General features: G+C 43.9%; 1 protein-coding gene across 1 annotated transcript in view; it reads left to right on the forward strand.

Annotated features, from left to right (window-relative positions):
* Window positions 1-27,569, forward strand: part of LOC126455959 (protein NDNF) — a 396,783-nt gene that overhangs the window by 352,192 nt on the left and 17,022 nt on the right. The window contains exons 7-8 of the mRNA XM_050091715.1: window positions 7,857-8,078; window positions 18,069-18,358. Coding sequence (XP_049947672.1) covers window positions 7,857-8,078; window positions 18,069-18,358 — 512 coding nt within the window. The remainder of the gene's footprint in view (window positions 1-7,856; window positions 8,079-18,068; window positions 18,359-27,569) is intronic.

Consider the following 27,569-nt stretch of genomic DNA (forward strand, 5'->3'; position numbering starts at 1 on the left):
GGAGTGGAATTAAAACTTATGATGAAAGGTTATCAATGATAAGATTCGCTGGTGACATTACTGTCCTCAATGAAAGTGAAGAATAACAACAGGATCTGCTGAATGGAATGAACAGCCTAATGCGTAAAGAACATGGATTGAGAGTAACTCGAAGAAAGACAAAGCTAAAGTGAAGTAGTAGAAATGAGAACAACGAAAAACTTTAAGCCTAACGCGTAAAGAACATGGATTGAGAGTAACTCGACGAAAGACAAAGCTAAAGTGAAGTAGTAGAAATGAGAACAACGAGAAACTTAACATTACAGATGGGGTTTAGGAAGTAGACAAATTTAAGAGATTCTGCTACCTAGACAGCAAAATAACCCATTAAAGATGGAGCAAGGAGGATATAAGAAGCAGACTAGCACTGCCGAAATGGACATTCGTGGCCGAGAGAAGTGTATCAGTATCAAACATAGGAAGAAATTTCTGAGAGTGTACGTTTGGTGCACGGAGTTATGAGGTAGTGAAACAGGGACTGTGGGAAAACCGGAACATAAGAGGATCGAAGGATTTGAGATGTGGTGCTACGGAAGATGTTGAAAATTAAGTGGACTGATAAGGTAAGGAATGAGGAAGTTCACAGAAGAATCGGCGAGGAAGGGAATATATGGAAAACACTGACAAAAAGGAGGAACTGGATTGCAGGACACATCGTAACACATCACGGAATTACTTCCATGGTACTAAATGGAACTGTTGACGGCAAAAAATGCAGATGAAAACAGATTGGATACATCCAGCAAATAACTGAGGACATAGGTTGCAAGTGCTACTCTGAGATGAAGAGCTTCGCATAAGAGAAGAATTCACATAACACCTTAATTTTTAGACCGGTTTCGGAACGTTTTTCCATTCTTAATGCTGTATGACGCGCCAGTATTGAACGAAAATAAACTTTCCGAAGCCCGTTTGCATGTAAAGTTCACCAAAGACTGTAGCTATTAGGCACTTCCCTCTTCCGTACAAAATGGATACCATAGCTACACAGCGATTCGAGGCACCCATTACGTGGAAATGAAGCAACATCATCTGCTTAACACACACTAAAAGATACGTAAACACAAATTGTTGTTGTTGTGGTCTTCAGTCCGAAGACTAGTTTGATGCAGCTCTCCATACTGCTTTATCCTGTGCAAGCCCCTTCATTTCCGAGTAACTACTCCAATCTGCATCCTTCTGAATCGTCTCGTGGTCTACCTTTAGGTTTTTATCCCCCCACGCTCCTCTCCAGTATTACACTGGTAATCCCTTGATGTCTCAGAATGTATCCTACCAATCGAACCCATCTTCTAATCAGATTGTGTCACAAATTTCTTTTCCCCCGTATCCATTGAGTACTTCTTCATTAGTTACGTGATCTACCCATCTAATCTTCAGGATTCGTCTGAAACACCACATTTCAAAATCTTCTATTCTGTTATATGTTCATATTGCTATCTGGAACGTACTGTTGATGAAATAAATTAAAAAGTAGCTCCACTCTCCAGGTCCCGATCGGGTTTTCGGCCAGTTTCACTTGAGCGTTCCACCTTGAAGAACTGCAGCTACAAATTATTTACCCGTCATTTCGTCTCCAACCGCGAAAAACATTGTGACACGCGGACGCTGGACATGAATGAGTTTTGAAACTCATTTTTTCGTATACTGATTCAGATAATACAAAATATTGTTCCTTGTCAACTGAGTTTACAGCCACCTTCACTTAATAAACATTAACATATGTCAAAAATGAAACATTATCATGGTAGGGGAATGTAAAATTCATAGCAGTCCATAAAAAACCGTTACAGACTGACTGATCCATGACCTTTATCACCTTGTGCAAACCGTTGAGCAATGAAAAGGCGTCAAAAGATATCCAAGATACGTCAGTAACAATATTTCTACGTCGTATTAAAGGCAGTTTGAACGTTCTGGTAAGTTCCTAACTCAATAAAATCCGTGGTGCACAGGATATCTGAATATATATGTTTATTCCACGACCGCTTTCGATATCAGATTATCATCACAGTGTTAATATTTTCCAGTTTGCGAGTTCATGAGGTCTTCATGCTTTCGTTCTAAGCGCCTCATAAGTTTAATATTTACATTACCATGTACAGTCATTAATGCCTGCTACATTAAACGATGCATTTCATAACTGAACGACAGAACCCAAGGAAAGGAAACCCATTATCCCCGAAAAGTCTATGGCCTGGGTCGCCGCCGTGTGTGAATCCGATTTTGGACACATGAACACGTTATAACTGTGGTGTCACCGCCAGACACCACACTTGCCAGGTGGTAGTTTTAAATCGGCCGCGGTCCATTAGTACATGTCGGACCCGCGTGTCGCCACTGTGTGATCGCAGACCGAGCGCCACCGCAAGGCAGGTCTCGAGAGACTGACTAGCACTCGCCCCAGTTGTACGGACGACTTTGCTAGCGACTACATGGACGAAGCATTGCTCATTTGCAGAGCAGATAGTTAGAATAGCCTTCAGCTAAGTCAATGGCTACGACCTAGCAAGGCGCCATTAGTAACATTGCATGTATCTAAAGAGTCTCACTTGTATCGCCACAATCTCCAGATGTACCAAAAGGATGGATTAAAGTTAAGTATTCCAGAAGCTACGTACTTTTCTTTATAGCATTCATAACGTATCCTGTTTCAGACCTCACGCCATCCTGCTTTAGCTTAGCGCGTGCCTTTCGGTTTCCTCTCATTGTGTCTAGGCTGTCTTGTCTAGACACAACAATAACCGTGCCAGTATTCTGTGGTAAGGGATCGACAAGACCGCCACTAGTTTCGTCTCGGGTGGTATATTGTTAGTGGTGTGACATTGTTTGTTTTTCATGTGACACCTGCTATCTACGGGAATAGATATGACTACGTTATGTGCACGTGCTTGTGTGAGCATATGCAACGCTCTGAATAACAGGGATGTCACGAAGCCGTATTCGCATTATCGCTGTAGACCTGGCCAGGGTACTGGCGGGTGGCTGCTAGTGCGCTCGTGCCACCCTTGAGCCTAATCTCGGGTAGCGTTCTCTCTCTCTGTCTGTTTCTCTCTCTCTCTCTCTCTCTCTCTCTCTCTCTCTCTCTCTCTCTCTCTCTCTCTCTCTCTAACATTAGAAAATGGCACCGCTGAGCGTCCGTAGTCACCTAGTTCGAGCACCAGTAGAGCTTCAGTAGCGAGACAATGTGTAGATTTTCGTGCAATTCTTGTTCTCCATTCCTTATTGTGTAATTAGTTTCAACACTTTGATTTGAAGTCAAAAAGTGTACCTTGTGGTCTTACTTGTCTCAATTTATTTACTGAATGGAAGTATTTGTGTAAATTGAAAATGAAAAAGCAGGAACAAGGAGAGATTTCTCCTGTGAGCACGTAGAATTTCTAAAGAACCCCCAACAAGACGTGGTTTGACAGCAAGCCAGATCGCAACTGAAAAAGGCAACATAGTTTTGACAGCAAAGCAAATCCACAATTCACAGAATCCATAAATATTTAAAACATCATGTAGACAATGATGGTGAATTGTTAACATCTGCATGCTCAGTCGCTAGGAAAGATCTGTGGAAGGTAGAAATAATCAATAGTAATTATATCAAGAATAGCCGAATAAAAACATTCATTGCAAGAAAAATCATTACTACCGTAAAGGGTATCTGTGCTGCAGCTTGTGATGTTGGTTTAAGAACTCTTCACTGCTTGTGTCGTGAGGGAAAATCCCCAACGTTCAAATCTCCAAGGAAAAATATTAAATAACACAGCTTTTTAACAGAACTAAACGACTCACAAAAGACGATGTCAGATGGACAGTCTATGTATTTTACTACAGTGGCAGGTACTGAACATCAGAAAATTTTGGGAAGAAGTTACTTGAAAAAATAAATTTTACTGGATCTGCTAGGTCTACGAAACGCATATTAAACGATATAGGATTTAAATATAGGCGTCAAATGATGAATTCTCCGTGTACTTCAGGTGCCGTCATCTTATTTTATTTGGAGGAAACTTGGATTAGTCAGATCCACTCGCTGAAGTACATATGGGAAAATTCGAGCCAAAGTAAAGGCCTTGAGATGCCTGTTGGGGAAAGGGCCAGGATGATTGTTGTGTATCTTGGGTCAACGAAGACTCTTTTCTTAAAAGAAAGTAAATTAGTTTGCAGGTAAAGGAAAACAAACAAATCTGAAGACTGCGATTCAGAAATGAACACTGCTTAATTTGAGCAACTATATATTTTCACGAGCGTGTCAATTTGCTTGAAATTTCAGAAGTTACAGTATTTTTTGCCCTGATGTGCGCTTTTGCCAGTGATTTAACTACGTTTACAATTCTTATGAACGTATAATACCTAACGTGTCCACAATAATTTTACACACTGTAGAATGCAAATAACTAATTGAATGCTAAGGCTTCTAAAATGTTTTAAGTTCAAATAATGTACATGCATACTGCTTCCATAATGATATGACTGAACAGCTTAAATCAATATTTCACCGTAAAAATGTAATTATACTGATTTTGATCCAAGTCCAAGCAGAAACTACTATAACGAGTAACAGAGGCGCATGTTACTACCAAGTGCTGTTTGCTCACTGTCTGGTAACAGCACATTAACAACCACCAGCCAATTCGCCTGACCAGAGCTATACCATAGAACAGTACTTGTAATGAAAGACAGAGTGGACTTCTTATACTTTTATAGAATTTTTTCATTAATACTTGTCGTCCAATTTCTGCATAAAGCGCAAAGCATTGTCAGGTTACAGACTCCCAAATGGGTTGAGGGGGGCAGGGAGGAGGGTAGCCAGGCGCATGCTGGATAGACTGAAGCCTATGGACTCTCTTATTCGGCTGAGTTTTTCAGTGGAGAGCTGCTATTCGTTATGTTGACCAGGAGTATGAAATAGTATTCCCAATGTTCCGTTAGGGTATGTTACAGTCAAACATCCGAGATGCAGGCAGAGTCTATCTGGAGAGTGTATCGAGAGGTATCAGGTGTCCCACATCACTCCAACTGCACACGCCCCACACCATTAAAGAGCCTCCATCACCTGGAATACTCCACTTCTGAGTTGCATGGTCCATGGACTCGTGAGGTTGTCTCCATGTTCGTACAAGTCCATCCGCTCAATACAATTTGAAACGAGCCTCGTCCGACCGGGCAACGTGTTTCCAGTCATCAACAGTCCAATGTCGCTGTTGATGGGCCCAGGCGAGGCATAAAGCTTTGTGTTATGCAGTCGCCAAGGGTACACGAGTGGACTTTCGGCTTCAAAAGACCATAGCGATGATGTTTCGTTGAATGGTTCGCGCACCTACACTTGTTGATGGTTCAAATGGCTCTGAGCACTATTGGACTTTACATCTGAGGTCACCAGTCCCCTAGAACTTAGAGCTACTTAAACCTAACTAAGCTAAGGACATCACACACATCCATGCCCGAGGCAGGATTCGAACCTGCCACCGTAGCGGTCCCATGGTTCCAGACTGAAGGGCCTAGAACCGCTCGGCCATATCAGGCGGCCACTTGTTGACGCCTCAGCATTAAAATATGTACCAGTTTGTGGAAGGGTAGCACTTCTGTCAAATTGAATACACACCAGTTTAGCGGAAGGGTTGCACTTCTATCAAATTGAACGATTCTCTTCAGTCGTCGTTGGTACCATTGTTACAGGATCTTTTTCCGGCCGCAGTGATGTCAGAGATTTGATGTTTTACCGGATTTCTTATATTCACGGTACAAAATGGTTCAAATGGTTCTGAGCATTATGGGACTTAACTTCTGAGGTCATCAGTCCCCTAGAACTTAGAACTACTTAAACCTAACTAAGCTAAGGACATCACACACATCCATGCCCGAGGCAGGATTCGAACCAGCCACCGTAGTGGCCCCATGGTTCCAGACTGAAGCGCCTAGAACCGCTCGGCCACACCGGGCGGCCACTTGTTGATGGCTCAGCATTAAAATATGCACCAGTTTGCGGAAGGGTTGCACTTCTGTCACATTGAACGATTCTCTTCAGTTGTCGTTGGTCCCATTGTTACCGGATCTTTTTCCGGCCGCAGTGATGTCAGAGATTTGATGTTTTACCGGATTCCTGATACTCACGGTACACTCGTGAAATGATCGTACGAGAAATCCCCACTTCATCGCTACCTCGGAGATGCTGTGTCCCATCGCTCATGGGCCGACTATAACACCACTTTCAAACTCACTTAAATCTTGATAACCTGCCATTGTAGCAGAAGTAACCAATCTAACAACTGCGCCGGACACTTGTTGTCTTATATAGGCATTGACGATCGCATCGCCGTATTCTGCCAGTTTACATATCTCTGTATTTGAATACGCATGCCTGTACTAGTTTCCTTGGCTCTTCAGTGTAAAGTTGTGTTTTCACCCCCAGTCGATTTTGATATAGGAGCGCTGGTCATTACGTGTAATCCGACCTGACTCGATTTCAGCTTTCATTTTAAATTTGAATCACTCACGTCACAGCCGCTCGAACCAGCAAATACATATACGACCGTCACACCTAAAGTCTTTCCCACAATTGACATCAATTTCAACTTACATGGATAAGGTGTCTGTTCTTTCGGACATGTCCGAAAGAACAGACACCAGTGATGACCAGAAGCCGCCTAGAATAAAATTAGAATTATATTAATACCTTCAGCTGCTGACGGGCGTTGATATATATCAACGGGGACAAGTGAAAATGTGTGCCTTGGCCGGGACTCGAACCTGGGTCTCCTCCTTATATGGCAGACCCTCTATCCATCTGAGCCACCGAGGCCACAGAGGATACTGCGGCTGCAGGGACAATCTTGCGCATGCCTCCCGCGTGACACACATTCTCACCTAGTATGTCCACATACTACATTCGTAGTGCCCAACCCCAACACACTCATTACTCGTGGAAGACATTCTTGCCGGCCGGTGTGGCCGTGCGGTTAAAGGCGCTTCAGTCTGGAACCGCGTGACCGCTACAGTCGCAGGTTCGAATCCTGCCTCGGGCATGGATGTGTGTGATGTCCTTAGGTTGGTTAAGTTTAAGTAGTTCTAAGTTCTAGGGGACTGATGACCACAGAAGTTAAGTCCCGTAGTGCTCAGAGCCATTTGAACCATTTGAAGACATTCTTACCAAGTCCCGTAAGAGTTCGGGGATTATGTGTGCATGCGCACAGGAGAAGAAGGTCATGGCCGGTATTGCCAGAACTATATACTTATATGGATATGGTTCCTGTTCTTTCGGACATGATACATATCAACGCCCGTCAGCAGCTGAGGGTATTAATGTAATTCTAATTTCATTCTAGACGGCTGCAGGTCATCAATGGTGTCTCTTCTTTCGGACATGTCGGAAAGCACAGACACCATACCCATATAAGTATATAGTTCTGGCAATACCGGCCATGACCTTCTTCTTCTGTGCGGATCCACACATATTCCCCGGGACTCTTATGTGACTTGGTAAGAATGTCTTCCACGAATACCTCTGTGCCCTCGGTGGCTCAGATGGATAGAGTGTCTGCCATGTAAACAGGAGATCCCAGGTTCGAGTTCCGATCAGGGCACACATTTTCACCCTGTCCCCGTTGATATACATCAACACCCGTAGCAGCTGAAGGTATTAATATAATTCTAATTTCATTGAATTTCAACTTGATAGCGCCACCGTAACGATTGCGTCTGCGCATTGTGCAAGGCTTTTGAAAAAGACCGTCGTAGAATTTTTTGCTTAAGTCCACGCTCTTCTCCCCACTTACCCCTGTTCAGTGGCTTGTGCAAGATGAAAGTGCGATGTGGAACATTGGCAGGTGGGGCGCAACCCGGGCCCGCAGCTGGTGGCGTACGTGATGGCGTGCGGCGGCGGCTCCGTGGACGTGCGCATGCGCGTGGACGGCCAACAGACGGGCGGGCGCACCCGCGTCGACGGGTACGCGCGCCTCGAGCTGGGCCAGCCGCGCAAGGGACAGCGCTACACGCTACAAGTGGCCGCGCCCCACCGAGAGGAGCTGCGCCGCGTGCACGCCGTCGAGGTAGGCAACCAGCCGGACACCCTTCCGCCGACGTCCGCTCTCCGTTGGCCCCATCTCTGGGGCGACTGATTGCTTACTACGGAGACTTGAGTTTAAGTTATAATTACAAGCAAACCAATAGGTCTATTGAAAAATGAGTTATACCAACAAACATTCTTCTTGTTTTAGTCTGCTTTAGGCTCTGTGAAGTAATTTGGTTTTAAAGTTTTTAAATTTGAATACTGAATAAATCGCGGAATAATGTAGATAGAGAGGTACAAATTGACACACATGCTTGGAATGACATGGGGTTTTATTAGAACCAAAAAAAGACAAAGGTTCAAAAAACGTCCGACAGATGGCGCTTCATCTGATCAGATTAGCAATAATTAGCGTAACAAAGTAAGACAAAGCAAAGATGATGTTCTTTACAGGAAATGCTCAATATGTCCACCATCATTCCTCAACAATAGCTGTAGTCGAGGAATAATGTTGTGAATAGCACTGTAAAGCATGTCTGGAGTTATGGTGAGGCACTGGGGTCGGATGTTGTCTTTCAGCATCCCTAGAGATGTCGGCCGATCACGATACACTTGCGACTTCAGGTAACCCCAAAGCCAATAATCGAACAGACTGAGGTCTGGGACCCTGGGAGGCCAAGCATGACGAAAGTGAACAGCACCCACTGAGGAATTAGGTCATACGTGAAGCGACCGTTAAGAAACTTTAATAACGGTAAAAATAGGAAGTACCATCTGCCATACACTTCTCAGTGGTTTTCACAGAACAGAAGTAGATGTATATGTAGAATTATTGACATATACAACATTGTTTCCACGTTTGTAAGTCACATATGGCAGACGTGCACATGTAGACCTCGTAGTTGGAAAAGAAGCTGCGTACAACTCATTGTCACCTGCACAGGGTGAACCAGAACTCTACCGACAATATTTCGAAGTTGTTTCTAGGATATTTTCTGAGTATTTTGGTATATAGGGGACCAGTGGTCTCCGGTAGCTCATTACAGAATAATAATATAATTATGATTTATTTGCCTTGGTACCAGAATTATCTTTGTTTCTGTGAAAACACTTCCACTGCAGTAAAATATCATCCCAAAGTAGCAACTCGAGAGGCTCTGGTTCTTAGTGAGCACCTATATACAGCTGTAAAACCACTGTTATGTGGTTGCCGTCGCTGTGGGAAAAGCTGAACGTGGAGTCATTGTGCCGTTTTTCCATTACATTCGGTGAACCCATGGACGAGATGCGTATCGGCCGATTCTTCATCAGTAAACCTATTCATACTGCTTTGTATCACTGTTCACGTACAGGGAACACTACCGAAAAAACAAAACCGAGACAGAACTGAGAAATGCTTCATGCAAGCTTGAGGCTGGAGAATGAAGTGGCCATCAATGTTGGCAACGGCAAGAATTAGTTGAGGGCAATATTACTGCACATGGGAGCGAGGCCGCTTCGGTCGGCATGTCGTGAGTTTTTACTGTGATATTTCACAGGATGCACTTATTAACTTGATAGTATACTCACATCCGTCTTGAAAACTTTGACAGTGCGGTGCATTTTCCCCAGTCACCACTGTACTTGTTTAATGTAACGTCACCGATTTTTTCCGATAACGGTCGTGGCAGTTCAAGCGCAACAATATCGTGCTCGGGTAGTAACGTGAGTGAATGCAACAAGTTTGCTTTCAAACAAGACACATAGCACACCGCCGATATTTTCACTGTTGTGCGGATACCTTCAATGCAGTGCCGATACAAGGGGTAAGAAATCAAAAGACATGCAACAACTCTGTAACGAGCCACCTGAGACCACGCGTCTCTTACACCAAAATACTCGGAAAATATCCCAGTACAATCTCGGAAAGTTAGCGGGTAGAGTTCGGAGTCAACCTGTGTGCATGCTCAAATGGTCTTTTCGTTAAAATAACAACGTATCTCGTCAATAATACCTGTACCATATGCTGATCCATGAATCAGATCATATTTTATTTTTTTAAATGCTTTGTCGAATAGAAGAGATACGATTCATAAAATCCGTGTTTGTAGTTCGGTGTTAATTTATCCACTGTATTTTCTGAAGATCTGCTCGTGAGTAAAAATTTGTTACTGAGTCCTACAGAAAATAGAGAAAAGAATACAGTGACTTCCAATTGTGCAAATTTAAGCACTACAGTTCTTGTTTGAGTGTCTCCAATCCTCTTCATCAGCATACCACGTAAGTGCCCATTATTCCACACAGTACCTTCTAATTAGTTATCCTGTTTGCCCATATAACCTTCCTCTAAGACCACAAATCAAAAGCTTTTATTCTACTCTTGTTTGAACTATTTATTGTCAACTTGTCACTTCCATGCAAGGCTATATTTCAGACAAAAATCTTCGGAAAATAGTTCCAAGCACTCAAATTTGCACACGATGTTAGGAAGTTTCTCTTTTTCAGAAATGGTTTCCTTGTTGTTGCCGGTATGCAGTTAATATCCTAATTTTCCATCGTCAGTTATTTTGCTACCTACGTAACAACACCCATCTACTTTTTTTAGTGTCTCATTTCCGAATCTAAGTGGCTTCTCAAACCCTGATTTAATTTGACTATAATGAATTACCTTTGTTTTACTTCTGTTGATTTTCGTCTTATAATTCCATTTCAAGACATTATTCATTCCGTCCAGCTGCTCTTCAGAGTCCATCACTGTCTCTGACAGAATTTCAATGTCATGTGCAAACTTCAGAGTTCTTATTTCTTCTCGTCTAACATTAATTCCTGCTGTGTCTAGGCCTTGCCCCTACTTAGCCAGCAACCAACAACACAAGCACGTTATGCAGGCAAGGACTTCGCTGGGGAAAGCTCTTCAAACGACAAACAAGGAATTACCGTACTCTGCCTGACCACGAGATGGCAACCGAAGCGCCGCAAAAGGTCACTGACCCTGTGGACCTTTTCTCGTCCATGGGCCATGTGATCAGAAGTAATACCTTCAGTATCCTGGCACCCGGGCTGTATGTAGCTGAGCACGCACACTATGCTCGACCAGCTTGCACAAAGTAACTTTCCTGGGACAGGTGCCAATTGCGAAAGCATTCCCACAATTAGGATCTCACTCTGGAACCTCTACTATGACGACGCCGGTATCTACATTGACCTTCGCCTCAAGGAACTGCCAGCGATGAACCTACACCAGTTGCGATCTCTACATCAAAGATACGTGACCTCCAACGACATTACCAGTAACTTGACATCGTAATATTTGCCTTTGTTTTTTATCAGTAATGTACTGGACTTAAATTTTTGACTATCCCTTCGGAACTTCAATGTTTACTTGTCCCCTTGGGACTTTAAGTTTTCCATATCCATTCCAGGCTCCATGGCATGCGTACTGTATGAAGACTGGATTTTTGAAATTGACAATTTCAGGCCTTCCAACTTCAGATACTATTATTGTTCTTTCAGTATTTAAGAAGTGATTTGCTTTCGGTTCTTGTGTTCCAAACTAACTCCAATCGGAGAAGATTATTCATGTGTGTTGCAATAAACTTCATATTCATTTTCTACCAGGATACTTCTCCTGTAGCCAACAGCCTTGCCGCACTGGCAACACCGGTTCCTGTTAGATCACCGAAGTTAATCACTTTTGGACTTGGTGGGTCGGTGTCCGAGTAGGCCATGTACTGTTGACAAGTGGACTACACTCAGTCTTTGTGAAGCCAGTGGAGGAGCTACTTCACTGAAAAGTAGCGGCTCCAGTCACGAAAATTGATAACGGCTGGAGAGCTATGTACAGGCCACATGACACTCCACATCCGTATCCAGTGACGTCTATAGGCTGAGGATGACACGGCGGCTGGTTCGTACCGTTGCACCTTCCGAGGCCTGTCAGGCGGAGTTAGTTATTTTTCCCGTGCCACCTGCGGCAGACATATCAATTCCATTTCTCAGTTTGTCCTTGGTTTGCTTCATAGCTTCCTTGCTGTCTGGACTGAATAATGTTAGGGTAGGCTACAACTGTAGATAACGCTGTTCTTAACTACTACTTCCCTTTCATGTGTTTCGAACCTCATAACTGCAGTCTGGCTCCTGTATAAGTTGTAGGAAACATTCTGCTCCTTTCTGTCTTCAAAATATTGAAGAGTGTAGTCCAGTAAACACCGTCAAAAGGTTTCTCTAAATATACATATGCAGTAATTGTAACTTCGCCTTTATTCAATCCAGCTTCTAAATGTTGCCTTGTGGCTTCCGACATTTCTCGTGAACATGGACTGGTGTTTTTGGAAAGAGCGCTAGTCTTCAGAGGGTTACGCCAGAGCAATTTACAAATCGAAGTGACGCAGTGGTTAGCACAATGGGCTCTTCAATCCAGAGTTGAGTTTACAGTTTCCTCCTTCTCTTCCTCCTCCTTCTTCTTCTTCTTCTTCTTCTTCCACGGCAGGTGCCGCTTCTCCATCCCCCAGTCGCCCTCTTCTTCTTTCTTGACTTTCCTCAACTCTTACATTCCTTGCCTACATTTCCTCCTACACATCATTTTGCCAGTTGTGTCGTGGACGACCCCTTTCCCTCCGCTGTATCGTAGTATCCTATGTAGTACCCTATCCTCTTTTATCCCATTCACATGAACAAAAGACATCAGCTTTTTTGGAGGAAGTCATCACAGTTATCCCCATTCATTTTCATCCTTTGTGGGATTACATCATTTCTTATTCTATTCATCCTAGTACAGCTTGAGCTTCGTCTTAAGTAATCCATCTCAGTGCCAAGCAGTTTATTCTTATCTCTTCTTCTAACGCCTCAGTCTTCTGCTCCACACAAAATTACACTCTGGACTATAGTCTTACACATTTCTTTCTTCGTTGTTCTTCTTTTCCTTTTATTCCACAGAGTTCATTGCCCTTGTTACAGCTCATCCTTTATTAATTCTACTAGTGATTTTGTCATTGCTTCTGCCTTGTTTATCAAATAATACCCCAATATATTTTGCCTTTTCCACACCTACAATTACTTCTTCATCTACCTCCAAACTATTTGCTTTTTCCGTTCCAACAGTCAGATAATCGCACTTCTTCATGTTCACCTTCAGCGAGCCTTACTGTATTCCTCTTTAAGTTTTCTTGTCATACAGCTCAGATCATCTTCATCTTCTGCTAGTAAAATCTGGTCATCAGCAAAACATGAATTAAATACCTTGCTGTCCTCTGCTGCCACTCCTATAACGTGGCATTTTCTATGCCTAGTCTGCAGTAATACTCCTAGATCCAGCTTAAGGAGGATTGGTGACAGCCCACATCATTCTCGCAGATCCTTATTCATCTCGAATTCTTGTGTCCAGCTATTCGCAATACTTGTTCTAGCTACGTTATTTTCATCCAGTTTCATAGCAGACTTTAGCAATTTTCGGTCTAGCTCTGTCTCCTTCAACTTTTCCCACAATTTTTTGGTGGGTACATTATTGTATGCTTTGTCTAGGCCAATAAAAGCAACGTGTGTCCTCAGTCGAACTTTTGCACGTTTTCCACATATTAGTTTCATTGTGAAGATGTTGTCCATTACCGATCTTCCAGCTCGGAATCCTCTTACTCTTCTTGCTGCTTGTGACTTGCCTCTTTCTCTACCAGATCTTTCCCTACCTTCGAGTATAATCTTCGGAAGAAGGGGATCACTGCCAATCCCCTACAATTATTTGGATCACTACGTGATCCTTTCTTATCCACCGGTCTTATGTAAGATTCCGTTGGAACATCTACTCTATTTAATATTCTTTCAAACAGCCTCCTTAGCATCTCCAACAATTTTGCTGGACCAATCTGGATTTCTTGATTCATATTCTGGTGCCTTCTTCACCTTACAGCTCCGCAGGCCCGTTAAAGAACTTTTATATCCAAACGTCATAATTCCACCTGTTGCATCCTCACCTCACATTTATGTGAAAATTCAGGGCCATTTTTTCCTGGAATAAATCCTTAAAATATTTTGTCCATTGACTACGACTAGTATTATTATGACGTAACTTTTCATTAGTTGACACTCTCTTTGACCAGATTGTTTTCCATGGCTCAGCACTACGAGACCCACCCATCATCATTCATATTCACATATTTCTTCCCACAACTTGTTTTTGCTTTTTAACGCTTCATTTTTTACTTCTCTACTTAGTATCCTGTCTCTATCTCTAGTTTAACTGCGATTCACATTCAGGAATGTCAAATAGGTTTCATTATCCTTAAAATTATCTCTGCTGTTTCTGTATTCTATCAAACTAGTTTCTTCTTCTTCTCATATTCTCCAAGTGCTTCTTTCGCTGCCTCATCTATGGCCTTCTTTATGCGAAGTGCTTCCGTAAGAGCGTGCAAAAATGTAACAGGACACAGAAAACGCTCCACTGAACAATTTTTGTTAGGGAAGCTGGTGTCTGAGAAGTCAGCTTAAGAAGAAATGGAAGTAAACTTGTCTACTGCTTTGTCTAGCATTACGGTGCTGTTTATTTACATGCACATTCCTTATTTTCTACAAAGAAACAGGGAGGACGAGCCAGATTACCAGGGAAACATGATGCAGGTTTTGTTTACTTTACTTGTCCGTGAGGTGGCTCTGTTGTATCGTATTTACATTGTCCCATGACGGAACGTGCTATGAATCAGCGACAGACCAATTCATTACTCAATGCTATTCAGAGACGTACAGTACAATATGATGGAGCAGTACCGGTACAGTATTTCCTGGTCGCTGGATTGGAAGGGGAGGTCCTATTCCATGGCCTGCTAGGTCACCTGACCTAAATCTCCATGATTATTTCATATGCAGATATCTAAAGTCTCCTGTGTGTGAGACCTCAATGGATATGGAGATGGAATTAGTTGCCACAATTGTAGATGCCTGTGATGTGATTGGAAAGATGCCAGAGATATTTTTCAAGTTGCGTCAGAAACTTGTTCGCCGATGTCTTGCTTTCTTTGAGGCTGATGGCCGTCAGTTTCAGCACATTTTGTAAGATACAGTGTGTAAGGTGCCTCTTGCGTGAGGAAGACATTTTTACCAGTTTTAATAAATTATTGTCTCTTATTGATGTATTCACTATAGTTAGGAAATGCTGTAGTCCGTAGCTGGCCATGAGTCGGAGAGCGTTTCCCATGCTGGCTGGCTAGGTGACGAAGCGACCATATGTCGCGCATAGTGGGGTGGGGCTCGGCGCTGGACCATAGCAACAAGCGTCAGCCTGGGAAATACACATGACGGGAAGTACCGCCATCTTGGCGCCAAAGTCACCGATTTTGTTTATTTATATTTAATAATTAAAGTCATTTATGACAACATGAATACTAGGAGGAGCCTCTGGATGTTTAAAACTATTTATCATAATTTTGCCTCGTTAAAATTCACACCCGTTCATTAACAAATGCATATCTTAGTAAGTACGAACTTGATCGGAAATCCACGAACTGTGACGAAACTCGTAAGAGATACGGACTGCGCGCCAAAGTCGGCAGTCGGCGTTAAGAGCTCTTCCTGGCTTGTTCGATGGTAGCCATGCTCTCGGTTGCGAGTAGTTTGTGACATGAGTGTTTCATTATTGATCTAATAGGAATAAAAGTGATATTACGGCATTCTGAATATTAATTTCGAGTAAATAGATACCCCCAAAGTTGATCGACAGCAATTTCAGATAATTAGCTTCCACTGACAGAGACATCCAATGCGCCAATGAAGAATCTGCACGGTACGAGAGCTGCACCGCGCACACGTAGGAGGAAATCCGACGACACGACCCACCAAGGCGGATCAAGGAAGGTCCGAATTCCACTCGCAAATTCCGGGTGGAAATGCTGACCAGTTATACTGTACGTCACATATACCCCTCTACGGACTCGCGGCTTAGCTGAGTAATAACGGTATCTGTTTAGTAGTGAGGGGATCTTGCAAGTTCAAATGTTACGATTGTTTTATCGATGATGGTATTTGCAGTTAACTGTAACTAATGTAAATAAAAAGGTAGACGGTAATGTGATTTTATTCCTTTCACCTCCTTAAGCTGGCTTCTCCGACCCCAGATTCCCTACCTCAAATTGTTCAGTTAAGCATCCTCTGCGTCGTGTTAAATTTTTGCACGCTCTTACGGAAACACCCTGTATGCTCATATTCGTCTTTTACTGTTCTCTCCGCAGTCTACAACTTGTTTTCCAGTCGCTGTTAATGTAAATGTTTATCTTCCCTTGATCTGTCCAAGTTATACCTTACCATCTTTGGTTGGTCTGCATACCGCGACCTCTTCTGTTCGCCACTACTCCTAAAAGTACAGGGGACATAAATTCTGCTGTTCACCAGATGATGGTCACTTCCAGAATGTTTAACACTGACATTCTGAATTTTTAAATTGGTCGTTTGACACAAAAATTACACTACTGGCCATTAAAATTGCTACACCACGGACATGACGTGCTACAGACGCGAAATTTAACCGACGGGAAGAAGATGCTGTGATATGCAAATGATTAGCTTTTCAGAGCATTCACACAAGGTTGGCGCCGGTGGCGACACCTACAACGTGCTGGCATGAGGAAAGTTTCCAACCGATTTCTCACACACAAACAGCAGTTGACCGGCGTTTCCTGGTGAAACGTTGTTGTGATGCCTCCTGCAAGCAGGAGAAATGCGTACCATCACGTTTCCGACTTTGATAAAGGTCGGATAGAAGCCTTTCGCGATTGCGGTTTATCGTCTTGCGACATTGCTGCTCGCGTTGGTCGAGATCCAATGACTGTTAGCAGAACATCGAATCGGTGGGATCAGGAGGGTAATACGGACCGCCGTGCTGGATCCCAACGGCCTCGTATCACTAGCAGTCTAGATGACAGGCATCTTCCCCGCATGGCCGTAACGGATCGTGTAGCCACGTCTCGATCCCTGAGTCAACAGATGGGGACGTTTGCAAGACATCAACCATCTGCGCGAACAGTTCGACGACGTTTGCAGCAGCATGGACTATCAGCTGGGAGACAATGGCTGCGGTTACCCTTGACGCTGCATCACAGACAGGAGTGCCTGCAATGGGGTACTCAACGACGAACCTGGATGCACGAATGGCAAAGCGTCATTTTTTCGGATGAATCCAAGTTCTGTTTACAGCATCATGATGGTCGCATCCGTGTTTGGCGACGTCGCGGTGAACGCACATTGGAAGCGTGTATTCGTCATCGCCATACTGGCGTATCACCCGGCGTGATAGTATGGGGTGCCATTGGTTACGCGTCTCGGTCACCTCTTGTTCGCATTGACAGCACTTTGAACAGTGGACATTACATTTCAGATGTGTTACCACCCGTGGCTCCACGCTTCATTCGGTCCCTGCGGAACCCTACATTTCAGCAGGATAATGCACGGCCGCATGTTGCAGGTCCTGTACGGGCCTTTCTGGATACAGAAAATGTTCGACTGCTGCCCTGGCCAGCACATTTTCCAGATTTCTCACCAATTGAAAACGTCTGGTCAATGGTGGCCGAGCAACTGGCTCGTCACAATACGCCAGTCACTACTCTTGATGAACTGTGGTATCGTGTTGAAGCTGCATGGGCAGCTGTACCTGTACACGCTATCCAAGCTCTGTTTGATTCAATCCCCAGGCGTGTCATGGCCGTTATTACGGCCATCGGTGGTTGTTCTGGGTACTGAGTTCTCTGGATCTATGCACCCAAACTGCGTGAAAATGTAATCACATGTCAGTTCTGGTATAATATATTTTTCCAATGAATATCCGTTCATCATCTGCATTTCCTCTTGGTGTAGCAGTTGTAATGGCCAGTAGTGTAGATAACCAGTAATTAATGCAACCTTCTTGTATGTCTCCATGATTTCCCTAAATTACTTAAGGTAAATGCAAACATGGTTTCTTTGAAACGGCACGTTCGTTAATCCGAGCTTGTTATCTGTCGCTGATGACCTCGTCATCGATGGGACGTCTCTCTTCCTCCCGGAGCGATTTCTTCAACGCAGGCGTTGGTGGCAGGTGCTGGCGACGACGCGGCCGGAGCGGTTCCCGCTGGTGGAGCTGCCACCGCGGCCGCAGCTGCACGAGTACGAGTCGCTGCGGCGCTGCCGCTCGGTCACCGTGGGCTGGCTGCCGTCGCCCAGCGCCGCCTCCAGCGCCCAGCCGCTGCGCTACTGCCTCAGCGTGCGCGAGCGCGCGCACGCCGACGACGAGCTGGCGCCGCGCCCCAACCAGTGCGCTCTGCGCCGCGCGCCCGCCACGCAGCCCCTCTCCAGCACCTGCCGCGAGGGGGAGACCACCGCCAACAGGTAGGCACACGCCTCCCTCCGTGTCTCTAATCGGAAACCGCTGGACGTATTCGCAGCTCTCCTCGTCGTACTACCACACAACGAAGCACCGAACGACAAAATTTTTGCGACAGCAAAATCTGCACAGTAGAGTCCCAGACGTTTCAGTTTTTACTTGAACGACGATAACAAAACCAGCGTATGTATTCCAATCTAACGTCCTTTATTTTTCTTAACACTTGCTACCAGTTTCGACACCACATGGTGTCATCTTCAGGCGCCTGCATATGGAAACATACACAACATGATAGAACAGTATGAGCACAGACAACATAAATCATAGTTTATGGCTCACCATAAAATTACGTAACAGGACCCGCCAGGTTAGCCGAGAGCGCTAATGCGCTGCTTTCTGGACTCAGGTAGGCGCGTAGGCGCGCGGCCCCGGATCGAACCCACCCGGCAGATTAACGACGAGTCAGCCTGGATGTGGTTTTTAGGCGGTTTTCCATATCCCACTAGGTGAATGCAGGGCTGGTCCCCACGTACCGCCTCAGTTACACGATTCGCAGACATTTGAAAACGTTCACACTATTTCATGGCTTCCACTAGACGCAGGCAGCTGGGGTACACTAATTTCCGTCCCGGGGGACGCGGGGTGGCGACAGGAATGGCATGCGACCACCCTGTCACACTAACATTGCCAAATCCACAGTAACAAGGCCGACCCCGCGTTGAAGTGGGACAAAGGCCTTAAAAAATGATGATGATGATAACATTACATAATAAAAATATAGTAGTGTTATCCACACAAAACAAAATTAGCATCTAACTTTCACCGCAATTTTTTTCACCAATGACGTAATGGACTTGAGGGGAACCCACACGTACAAGCAGTTACACCAGCAAAGCGATCGCCGTCACTTATATCCCTAACAGCCACTGTCAATATGTACCCACAGGGTTAAAAGCACTCCATCTTCATGCCACAAGTGGCCCATTGGGACCATCCGACCGCCGCGTCATCCTCACAGTTGACGATGCTGATAGGAGGGGCGCGGTCAGCACATCGCTCCCCCAGTCGTTATGATGGTTTTCTTTGACCGGAGCAGCTACTATTCGGTCGAGTAGCTTCAGTTGGCATTACGAGGCTGAGTGTACCCTGAGAAATGGAAACAGCGCATGGCGGCCCGAACGGTCACCCATCCAAGTGCCATCCACGCCCGACTGCGCTTAACATCGGTGATCTGACGGGAAATGGTGTTTCCACTGCGGCAAGGCCGTTGCCCACACAGATAAAAGCAGTATGCATATTGTCACATCCCAGATGCAAACTACCAAATGGAAAGTTGGAATTAATTACAACTTAGAAGATTTAGTCTGAAAACAAGGTGAAACATATAAATTAGAACGAACACTCAAGATTGCAACTTACCCGTTTCCGCTTAAGTAAAAGCCATCTTCAGAATTTTTGGCCCCCTATGGCTGGTGCCGGCGGCTCCTTGGATGTCTCGTGATACCACGAGCTTGATTTTTCATTATAACTTAAATACAGCATGAGGTCTCTGTTCTCCATAGACTACGTTGTCTAAATTTATCAAGGTGAAACATAACATAGCCCAATCACTCGCGTCCAGGTCCGCAACCAGAGTTCATCTCCCATAAACACTATCACAGTAACAGCGTCGCGACTGAGATGAGAGCTTCTCTGTACGCCAGGAGGCCCACCAGACGACTCCCCCTTCCAGGCTGCGACGACGCGGCTTAATCACTTGGGACTGCATCCTAATTGGCTCCGTCGACTCCAGCGATATGACTGCTGCATCTCTTGTGGAGCTCCCACTGTGGACAGTGTACTGCGTGGAGAGTTAGCACACGGTGCTCGAGAAGGCGGTGGCCGTGTCTTACGTGCGGCAACCGTACTGTATGAACGCACGACACAGCACATACGTCTACAAGCTGTTGCCGAGGAACATCTCACGTGGCGAACCCGTAATTTACACATAACAATAGGCTATAAAGGGTAATCTAGAAAAAGGTCAATCAGTAAAACCAGTAGCCACATATATGAAGCTACACATACTGTACCATGAACTTAAAAGGCCCATATGAAAACCCGGCAAAATAAAGCCAAGAACATGCACGTATTAACACACAAGAACAGGGCAAAGAACTCCAAAGCTTTCATAATAATGGGAACCCAGTTAATAACTTCCGCAAACGTAACAAACGTTGAGCGCATTGATATGCGTCCCAGTCGAAACGCATAGTTCATATCTTGTATCTCCGTACACCTAAACTGCACTATGGTAGTGGCACACCTGTGCGTCCACAAGGTGCTTCACGCCACTCTCAGTTACTCATGAACCAAAAACAATCATACATTCGAAATAAAAATAAAAATACCACTTGAAGCTATTCATTGTACCGCGGCAAAATCACAACCGAACACTGCACACACAAATATGAAGTAACGAAAGGGCAAAACAACGACGTGCTCACACCCCTTAAAAACCGGAAGCATTCGTTAAGTTTCCAGACCAACCAGTCCACACAACCATCCCAATACTACACACTGGAAAATTTGCAAGTAACACCCCCACCAACCATACCACAACTGACTTCAGTAGTCACTTGGAACTAACCATAAACACAGCAAATATGTTGGCCACTAAAATGAGCCTAATTAGACAGGCACCATAGAAACTATAAAAAAAACATTAAAAAGCTCTAAAACTAAATAGAAATTCACGCTGGGAACGGCAAGTCATAGGAAACATATACACGTACTAGAAACACAGAACGGCGAAACATTTGAATACCTGCACAGTAACGAGTGGCACACATACAGTCACCCAAAGTAACAACACAACCGTACATGCGGAAGATAATAGTGACACCACCTAGTACGATAAACTACTCACAATACTTTGTAACAGACAAACAGTACTACCATCAACCTAGAAGCGTTTGAAAATAGGAGGCCAGCAGCATGGGCAATGAGCAGTTCAATGCAACAGAACAGGAGGCCATATGTGCCACACCCACATGATCTAAGGCTCAGGAAACACCCAGCTGCCACAAGCAAAAACATAGTAGTCACCGCTATTCGGACAACTGTAAAAGCCACTAGAAGTGACAGCCATAATTACGGCTGAACACTGTTAAGCAACACTATTCTTAACCCTACTCCCCAAGATAACAAAAATGTTCAAATGTGTGTGAATTCCTAAGGGATCAAACTGTTTATGTCATCCGCCCCTGAACTTACACACTACTTAAACTAACTTATGCTAAGAACAACAGCCCGCATCTCGTGGTCGTGCGGTAGCGTTCTCGCTTCCCACTCCCGGGTTCCCGGGTTCGATTCCCGGCGGGGTCAGGGATTTTCTCTGCCTCGTGATGGCTGGGTGTTGTGTGCTGTCCTTAGGTTAGTTAGGTTTAAGTAGTTCTAAGTTCTAGGGGACTGATGACCATAGATGTTAAGTCCCATAGTGCTCAGAGCCAGCCAGCTAAGAACAACACTCACACCCATGCCCGAGGGAAGACTCGAACCCCTGGCGGGAGGAGCCGCACAGGCCGTGCATGACGCCTCAAACCGCGCGGTCACTCCGCGCAGCCCCAAGATAACCACTTTGGTACAAGCCACTGTTAAAGGTTAATAAAACACAAAATTCTACGCAACCTTTACAACTCCACCACTCCTACAGGAGCGATATATGCGATGTATGCGATATATGCAATCACCAGCCTGAGGATGACACCATGTGGTGTCGAAACTGGTGGCATGCTTTAAAGAGCATAAACGACGTTAGTTTCAAATACAGCCACTGGTTTTAATATCATATTCAAGTACTAAGTGTCTGGCTGCTGTCCCACTTTCCTGGTGAATTACCAGAGACTGTTCAGTTTTTGGTCTTCTCTGAGCGCGGCTCGTACTTAAGACACAGAGGCAGAGCAGCCCCGAAAGATATGAATTAATATTTTCCAGTAGAGTATGACAGAATCTGAATTATAGGGAAATAGTAAAAAATAGTCTAAATTCTGAGAAAAGTGGGAGCAAACTGAATGGAAAGACAGGTATATACAGTATGTACAAGAACCAAGAAGGAAGTACGAGAATTGAAGACAAAGCAAAAATGATCGGGTTAAAATGGGTATAAGATAGGGGTGCAGTCATTCGCCTGTACCCTTCAACCTGCACAAGGTGAATCACCTAAAACTTACCCCAGATATTGCAGAAACGGAAAGTGCCATTGATGCGCGCTTTCGACAAAATGGATTGGTAGGCAGGGGCATAAATTGGCAGTCAATAAACACATTGTAATAATACTTAGACTTTTTTTTCAATGGAACAATGTCTGTTGACATTAACGAACTAAAAGGAGAATAAATTAAAATTTCAGTGGTGTTTGTCGCACGATTTTAGTGCAATTCGTTTACGAGATATCGTATTTTGATAAGTTCCCACACCGTAACTTGCACATTACCTGTGGTAGCACACACTTAAGGACAACGTAAGTGCATGCACTAGTTATGTGGATTTTGACCTGTAACGAGACAACTGACCATCATAGGTTGTGTTCAAAATTATCAGCACCAAAGGCGATACATGCTTCCAGTGTGGTATGGAACGACTGCTGCACCTGTGCAAGCATTTCAGCCGAGATTTCCGTGCAGGCTGCAGTAATACGTCGTTGCATATCGACGGGTGTAGTTGGTATATCCTTGCAGACAGTATCCCTCAGCTTTTCCAACAGAAAGAAAAGCCCACAGGGAACGGACCGGCCAAGGTACAGGTCCGCTGCATGCAATCCAAGGATTTGGGAACAGTTCGTGAGGACATGTTGTTGTATTTCGTGCACTGTGGGCTGGACAGCTTGCAACTGTTGATGGAGAGAGATGCGATAACGATAGAACCTATGTCGATGGAGAATGTGTAGCACATTTGCACGAATCATGCCACTTCCTCGTGCGATTGTGCAATAGCTAATGTGCGGATCAAGAACAGTAATTTCCGCCTCTTCTGTTGTCATATGTTTCCTTCTGTTAAGTTGTCTAGGTGTTGCACCACAACATTCACGTAACTGGCTGAAGAGACTGATAAATAATTGCCGAGAAGGTTGACGTCTATCTTGCCGCAACACCTTATAAGAATTAATTGTTTTCTTCCTGTACTCTCCAAATCGTGTCGGCTTTTTCTGCAGTGTTAAATCCCATCGTTCAATCACGATCCACTGCTTAGACTGCCACACACTAACAGGTTAGCAAGTAGCGATGCTCTCGAGGAACACACAAGTACACTGTAAGCAAACATAACATCGTACCTAGAAACTATGCAGGTCGAATGCCACAAACAGGTGTTGGTGTTTTAACTTTTCAAAATAAGATAATTCGTAACCGATTCGCACTAGAATCCTGCAACAAACACCGCAGCCTTTCTAACTCACCCTACTTTTAGTTTGTTAATGTTCCATTTAAAAATGTGTATGTTTGCACAAAAAATACACTTTCTAAGTCTTATTATAATCTCTTGATTGGCTAACAACACGAGTGCATGACAACCAATCTATTCTGTGAAAACGACGCAACAATATCACTTCCCATTTCCGCAATATTTGCGGCCTAAGTTTCACGTGATTCATGCTGTCTATCAAAGAAGGGGTGATGAAAATAAAATAGATTCAGCAGTGGACTTACAACTCCTGGGGGAAGGATATCAAAGATAAGATTCACCAACGAGATTTCCATCCTCAGTGGTAGTGTACACGATTTACAGGACCTGTTGAACTGAAAGTAAACAACGAAGTTAATGAATTCTGCTACCTTGCAAGCAAAATAAAACTTGATGGACGTAGCAAACAGCAGACTAGTACAGACAAAGAGTGCATTCCTTTCCAAAACAAGTCGACTAGTATAAAACATAGGACTTAATTTGGGGAAGACATTTTTGAGAATGTACGTTTGGAGCGCACCATTGTATGGTGTGGGAAAACTGGAAAAATAGGGAATCGAAACGTTTGTGTTGTGGTAGTGTACAAGGATCTTGCAAATTGGGTGGACTGATACTGTAAGGAATGAGGAGGTTCTTCATAGAAGTGACAAAGAAAGGATACGAAAAACACAGACAAGAAAGGACATGATGATGGGACATGCGTTAATACATCAGGAAATAACCTCCAGGGTAGCTACTAGAGGGAGCTGTAGAGGATAGAAATTGTAAAGGAAGACAGAGATTGGAATACATCCCACAAATTATCGAGGACAGAGATGAAAGGGTTGACACTAGAAAAGAATTCGTGGTAGGCCATATAAAACCAGTGAGAAGACTGTAGGCTTAATGGAAGAAGTAAATAAAAATAAATAAAGAAAGGAAGCATTTCGAACATTTTTCATACAGATTTAAGTGATGACAGACAACATTTTTAGAACTGTTGATATCGACTGATGTTTTCTTAAGGCTGCGCCCTGGAATGTCTCTTAGCTTCAAGTAATAGAGATGTAGGGGCTTAGCTACTATGGAGTACAACACTTATAGGCATTTATAAAGTTCAAGTAGCTAAGAGTAGGGGAGCCGTACCAACCTGCACTGGTCTTCAGGTTCTGTTGCTTACAATGAGGGGGTGGGAATCAACAGAGTGACTAGGCCCCCACTCTCGAATCCGTCTCTGTGTCTCTCTCTTACACGTTTATGCATCTTCAATCGCCGTTCAATATTTATGTTTTAGTAGTGTGAAAGACACTTCTGCTGTTTCTGGCACTGATAATTCTATCCACCGTTGCAAACGCATGCTAATTTTGATAACGTCCCGCTACATTATACTAGAATACAGTAAAGTAAGAGTCACCACTTACTAAGAGTTTCGCGAACAATTAGGTGGAATAAGGGTGCGTACATGTATTGTTACTTCCAGTTGCCAGCAAATTACAACGTTTTGACGATTTTCGCAACGTGTTCATCATAGCTGTCAAAATTCGCATTTTGAGATGTTATTGCGGGGGACAGACAAATTAGTTTGAAAACAACACATTCGAGAGTTTGACCACATTAGTAACAGATTCGCAGCCTTCTCCAGTATTAAACCACAAACCATGAGCAAACTTGTCTTATATGGGGCGGTCAGAAACAATCTGAAAAGCTTGTAAGAGTGTTGCAGGTTAGGTTGTGCTGAGAAATAATTGTTAAGAATAAAATTCGAAATGTTGTGCAGTTTCCGAGTTATTTAGCATTGAAGTTAGCCAATCAAGGCAATGTGCATGCAAATTCAAGTGGTCTGATAGACATAATTATTTTAGTGTAAGTTGTTCCCATAGCATACATGATAGTACACGAGACTGCTCAACCTCTGGCTCGGGTTTGGCCCTTACCACCGTCCGACGTCCAATTTTTGTATTGTTTGTGAGGTACAAAAATAGAGAAAAGCTTTTGATATTCAATGGTCAAAGCGTACACAAGTTGGAGTGAGCAAAATCTCGACTCAACATTTACTGTGGCCTGATGTGCAATGGTACTTCACCAAGCGGGATCTGCAACGGTGTTGTCTCTGTGCTGGATCTCAAAAGCTAATTCCCTACTCTGGCCTTGACTGAATTCACTCAGTCTCAACTTTCCTGTGTTCTGTAGAATGTTATTTTTTCCCTAGTCGAAATGATGGCTATTGCACACTCGCTGACAGTTGTAGAGACGTGCACGATTTCTTTGCCCACAAAAGTTCCCTCAGGAATAATTAACTACCTCTTTGCTATCTGTCGCCATGATACATGAAGCATATCATCCACACTTCGCAGAAGTAGAGCTCTCAATGCCCTCGTTATTATTCACACACTTGTGTGGTCTACCGTGAGATGAGAGAGATTTTTTGAAATTTTAGTTCTCAAAATTCTTTTATGTAATGGGGATCTCCCCACAATGTCACGTCTGCATCGCCCAGTATGGCTTCAGCCAATCCCCGTCTTGCCTTCTGGCGCTGCAGTCCGGAACCGCGGGACTGCTGCGGTCGCAGGTTCGAATCCTGCCTCGGGCATGGGTGTGTGTGGTGTCCTTAGGTTAGTTAGGTTTAAGTAGTTCTAAGTTCTAGGGGACTTATGACCTAAGATGTTGAGTCCCATAGTGCTCAGAGCCATTTTGAACCCGTCTTGCTAAAAGTGAATTTTATTTTTCTTGCCAGGTCGTTACCTAGCTCTGTTAAAGCCGCCCAGCCCCTTACCCTCAGTCCCGGCTGTATTTACTTTGAAAGGGACAATACATTGTTCTGGCCTTCTCCCTTTCTGCACTGAAGCTCGCCATTCTCTTGTTAAGTGGGGTTTTCCAATGCCATTAACCACCTGTTCGGTTTTTCTCCAAAATGTGTTTCACTTTAACTTACTTATGCATGCCCCTGTCCTTATTGGTAGATATTGTTTTGTTAGTTTTAGGTACATGAGTTTACTGCAGTTGCTTTTTGTTGCCTGAGGATATCATACTGTTTCGTACTGTCGTTATGGATCAAGCTCATGTACGGTCCATAAAATTCGGTCGCCTTACATGTTCTCTTGTTTGGTTTTAGGTAACCAAACAAAGAACTCATTTGACAACACCATCTCTGATGGGCCGCTTGACTTTGCGCGAGCAATGGCCTGATTGCTAACAGATATGGAAATGGCGCAATGTATCGACTTTTTGTTCGTAATAATTACTTCTCAGCACTATCTACACTGCAATACCCTTACAAATTTTTCAGACTGTCTCTGATCACCTTGTACAAAATATGAGTTACCTCCTGACGAACAAGTATCCAGCACACCAAGAAAAAATATGGGAAAAGTGTGCACAGTAAGTCCTCAACATTCTAGCGTATTTTTGGGAACTATTATGTAATGCCTTCAGCTGACGGTTCGATCTTAGGTCATTTTCAACTACCTGAAATGAGAGAAACATACATTGGATGCATTAGTGTCACTTATGTATTGAATGTAAGAACAAGTCATAGCCCAAGTTATACTAGGAGGATTATAACTTACTTTATAGAGCATTCTGAAATAGTATATTTTGCCATGTGCGTCTTTGCTCCTGTGACTACATATAACTGCCACAGAAAAAATTGGTAATAGTCTTTCGCAATTTTAGGAGCATGTTACTTTTCAGTAATTGTTGGAAAGGTCTTACATATAAGAGCAAAGTTTTTAACGTACACTCTAGGATATGAAACTGCAAAGTGCTCTATTGTTATCCAGTGTGTGAGAAACAATGCGC

The sequence above is a fragment of the Schistocerca serialis genome, chromosome 2, assembly GCF_023864345.2.
Source record: "Schistocerca serialis cubense isolate TAMUIC-IGC-003099 chromosome 2, iqSchSeri2.2, whole genome shotgun sequence".
Lineage (NCBI taxonomy): Eukaryota > Metazoa > Arthropoda > Insecta > Orthoptera > Acrididae > Schistocerca > Schistocerca serialis.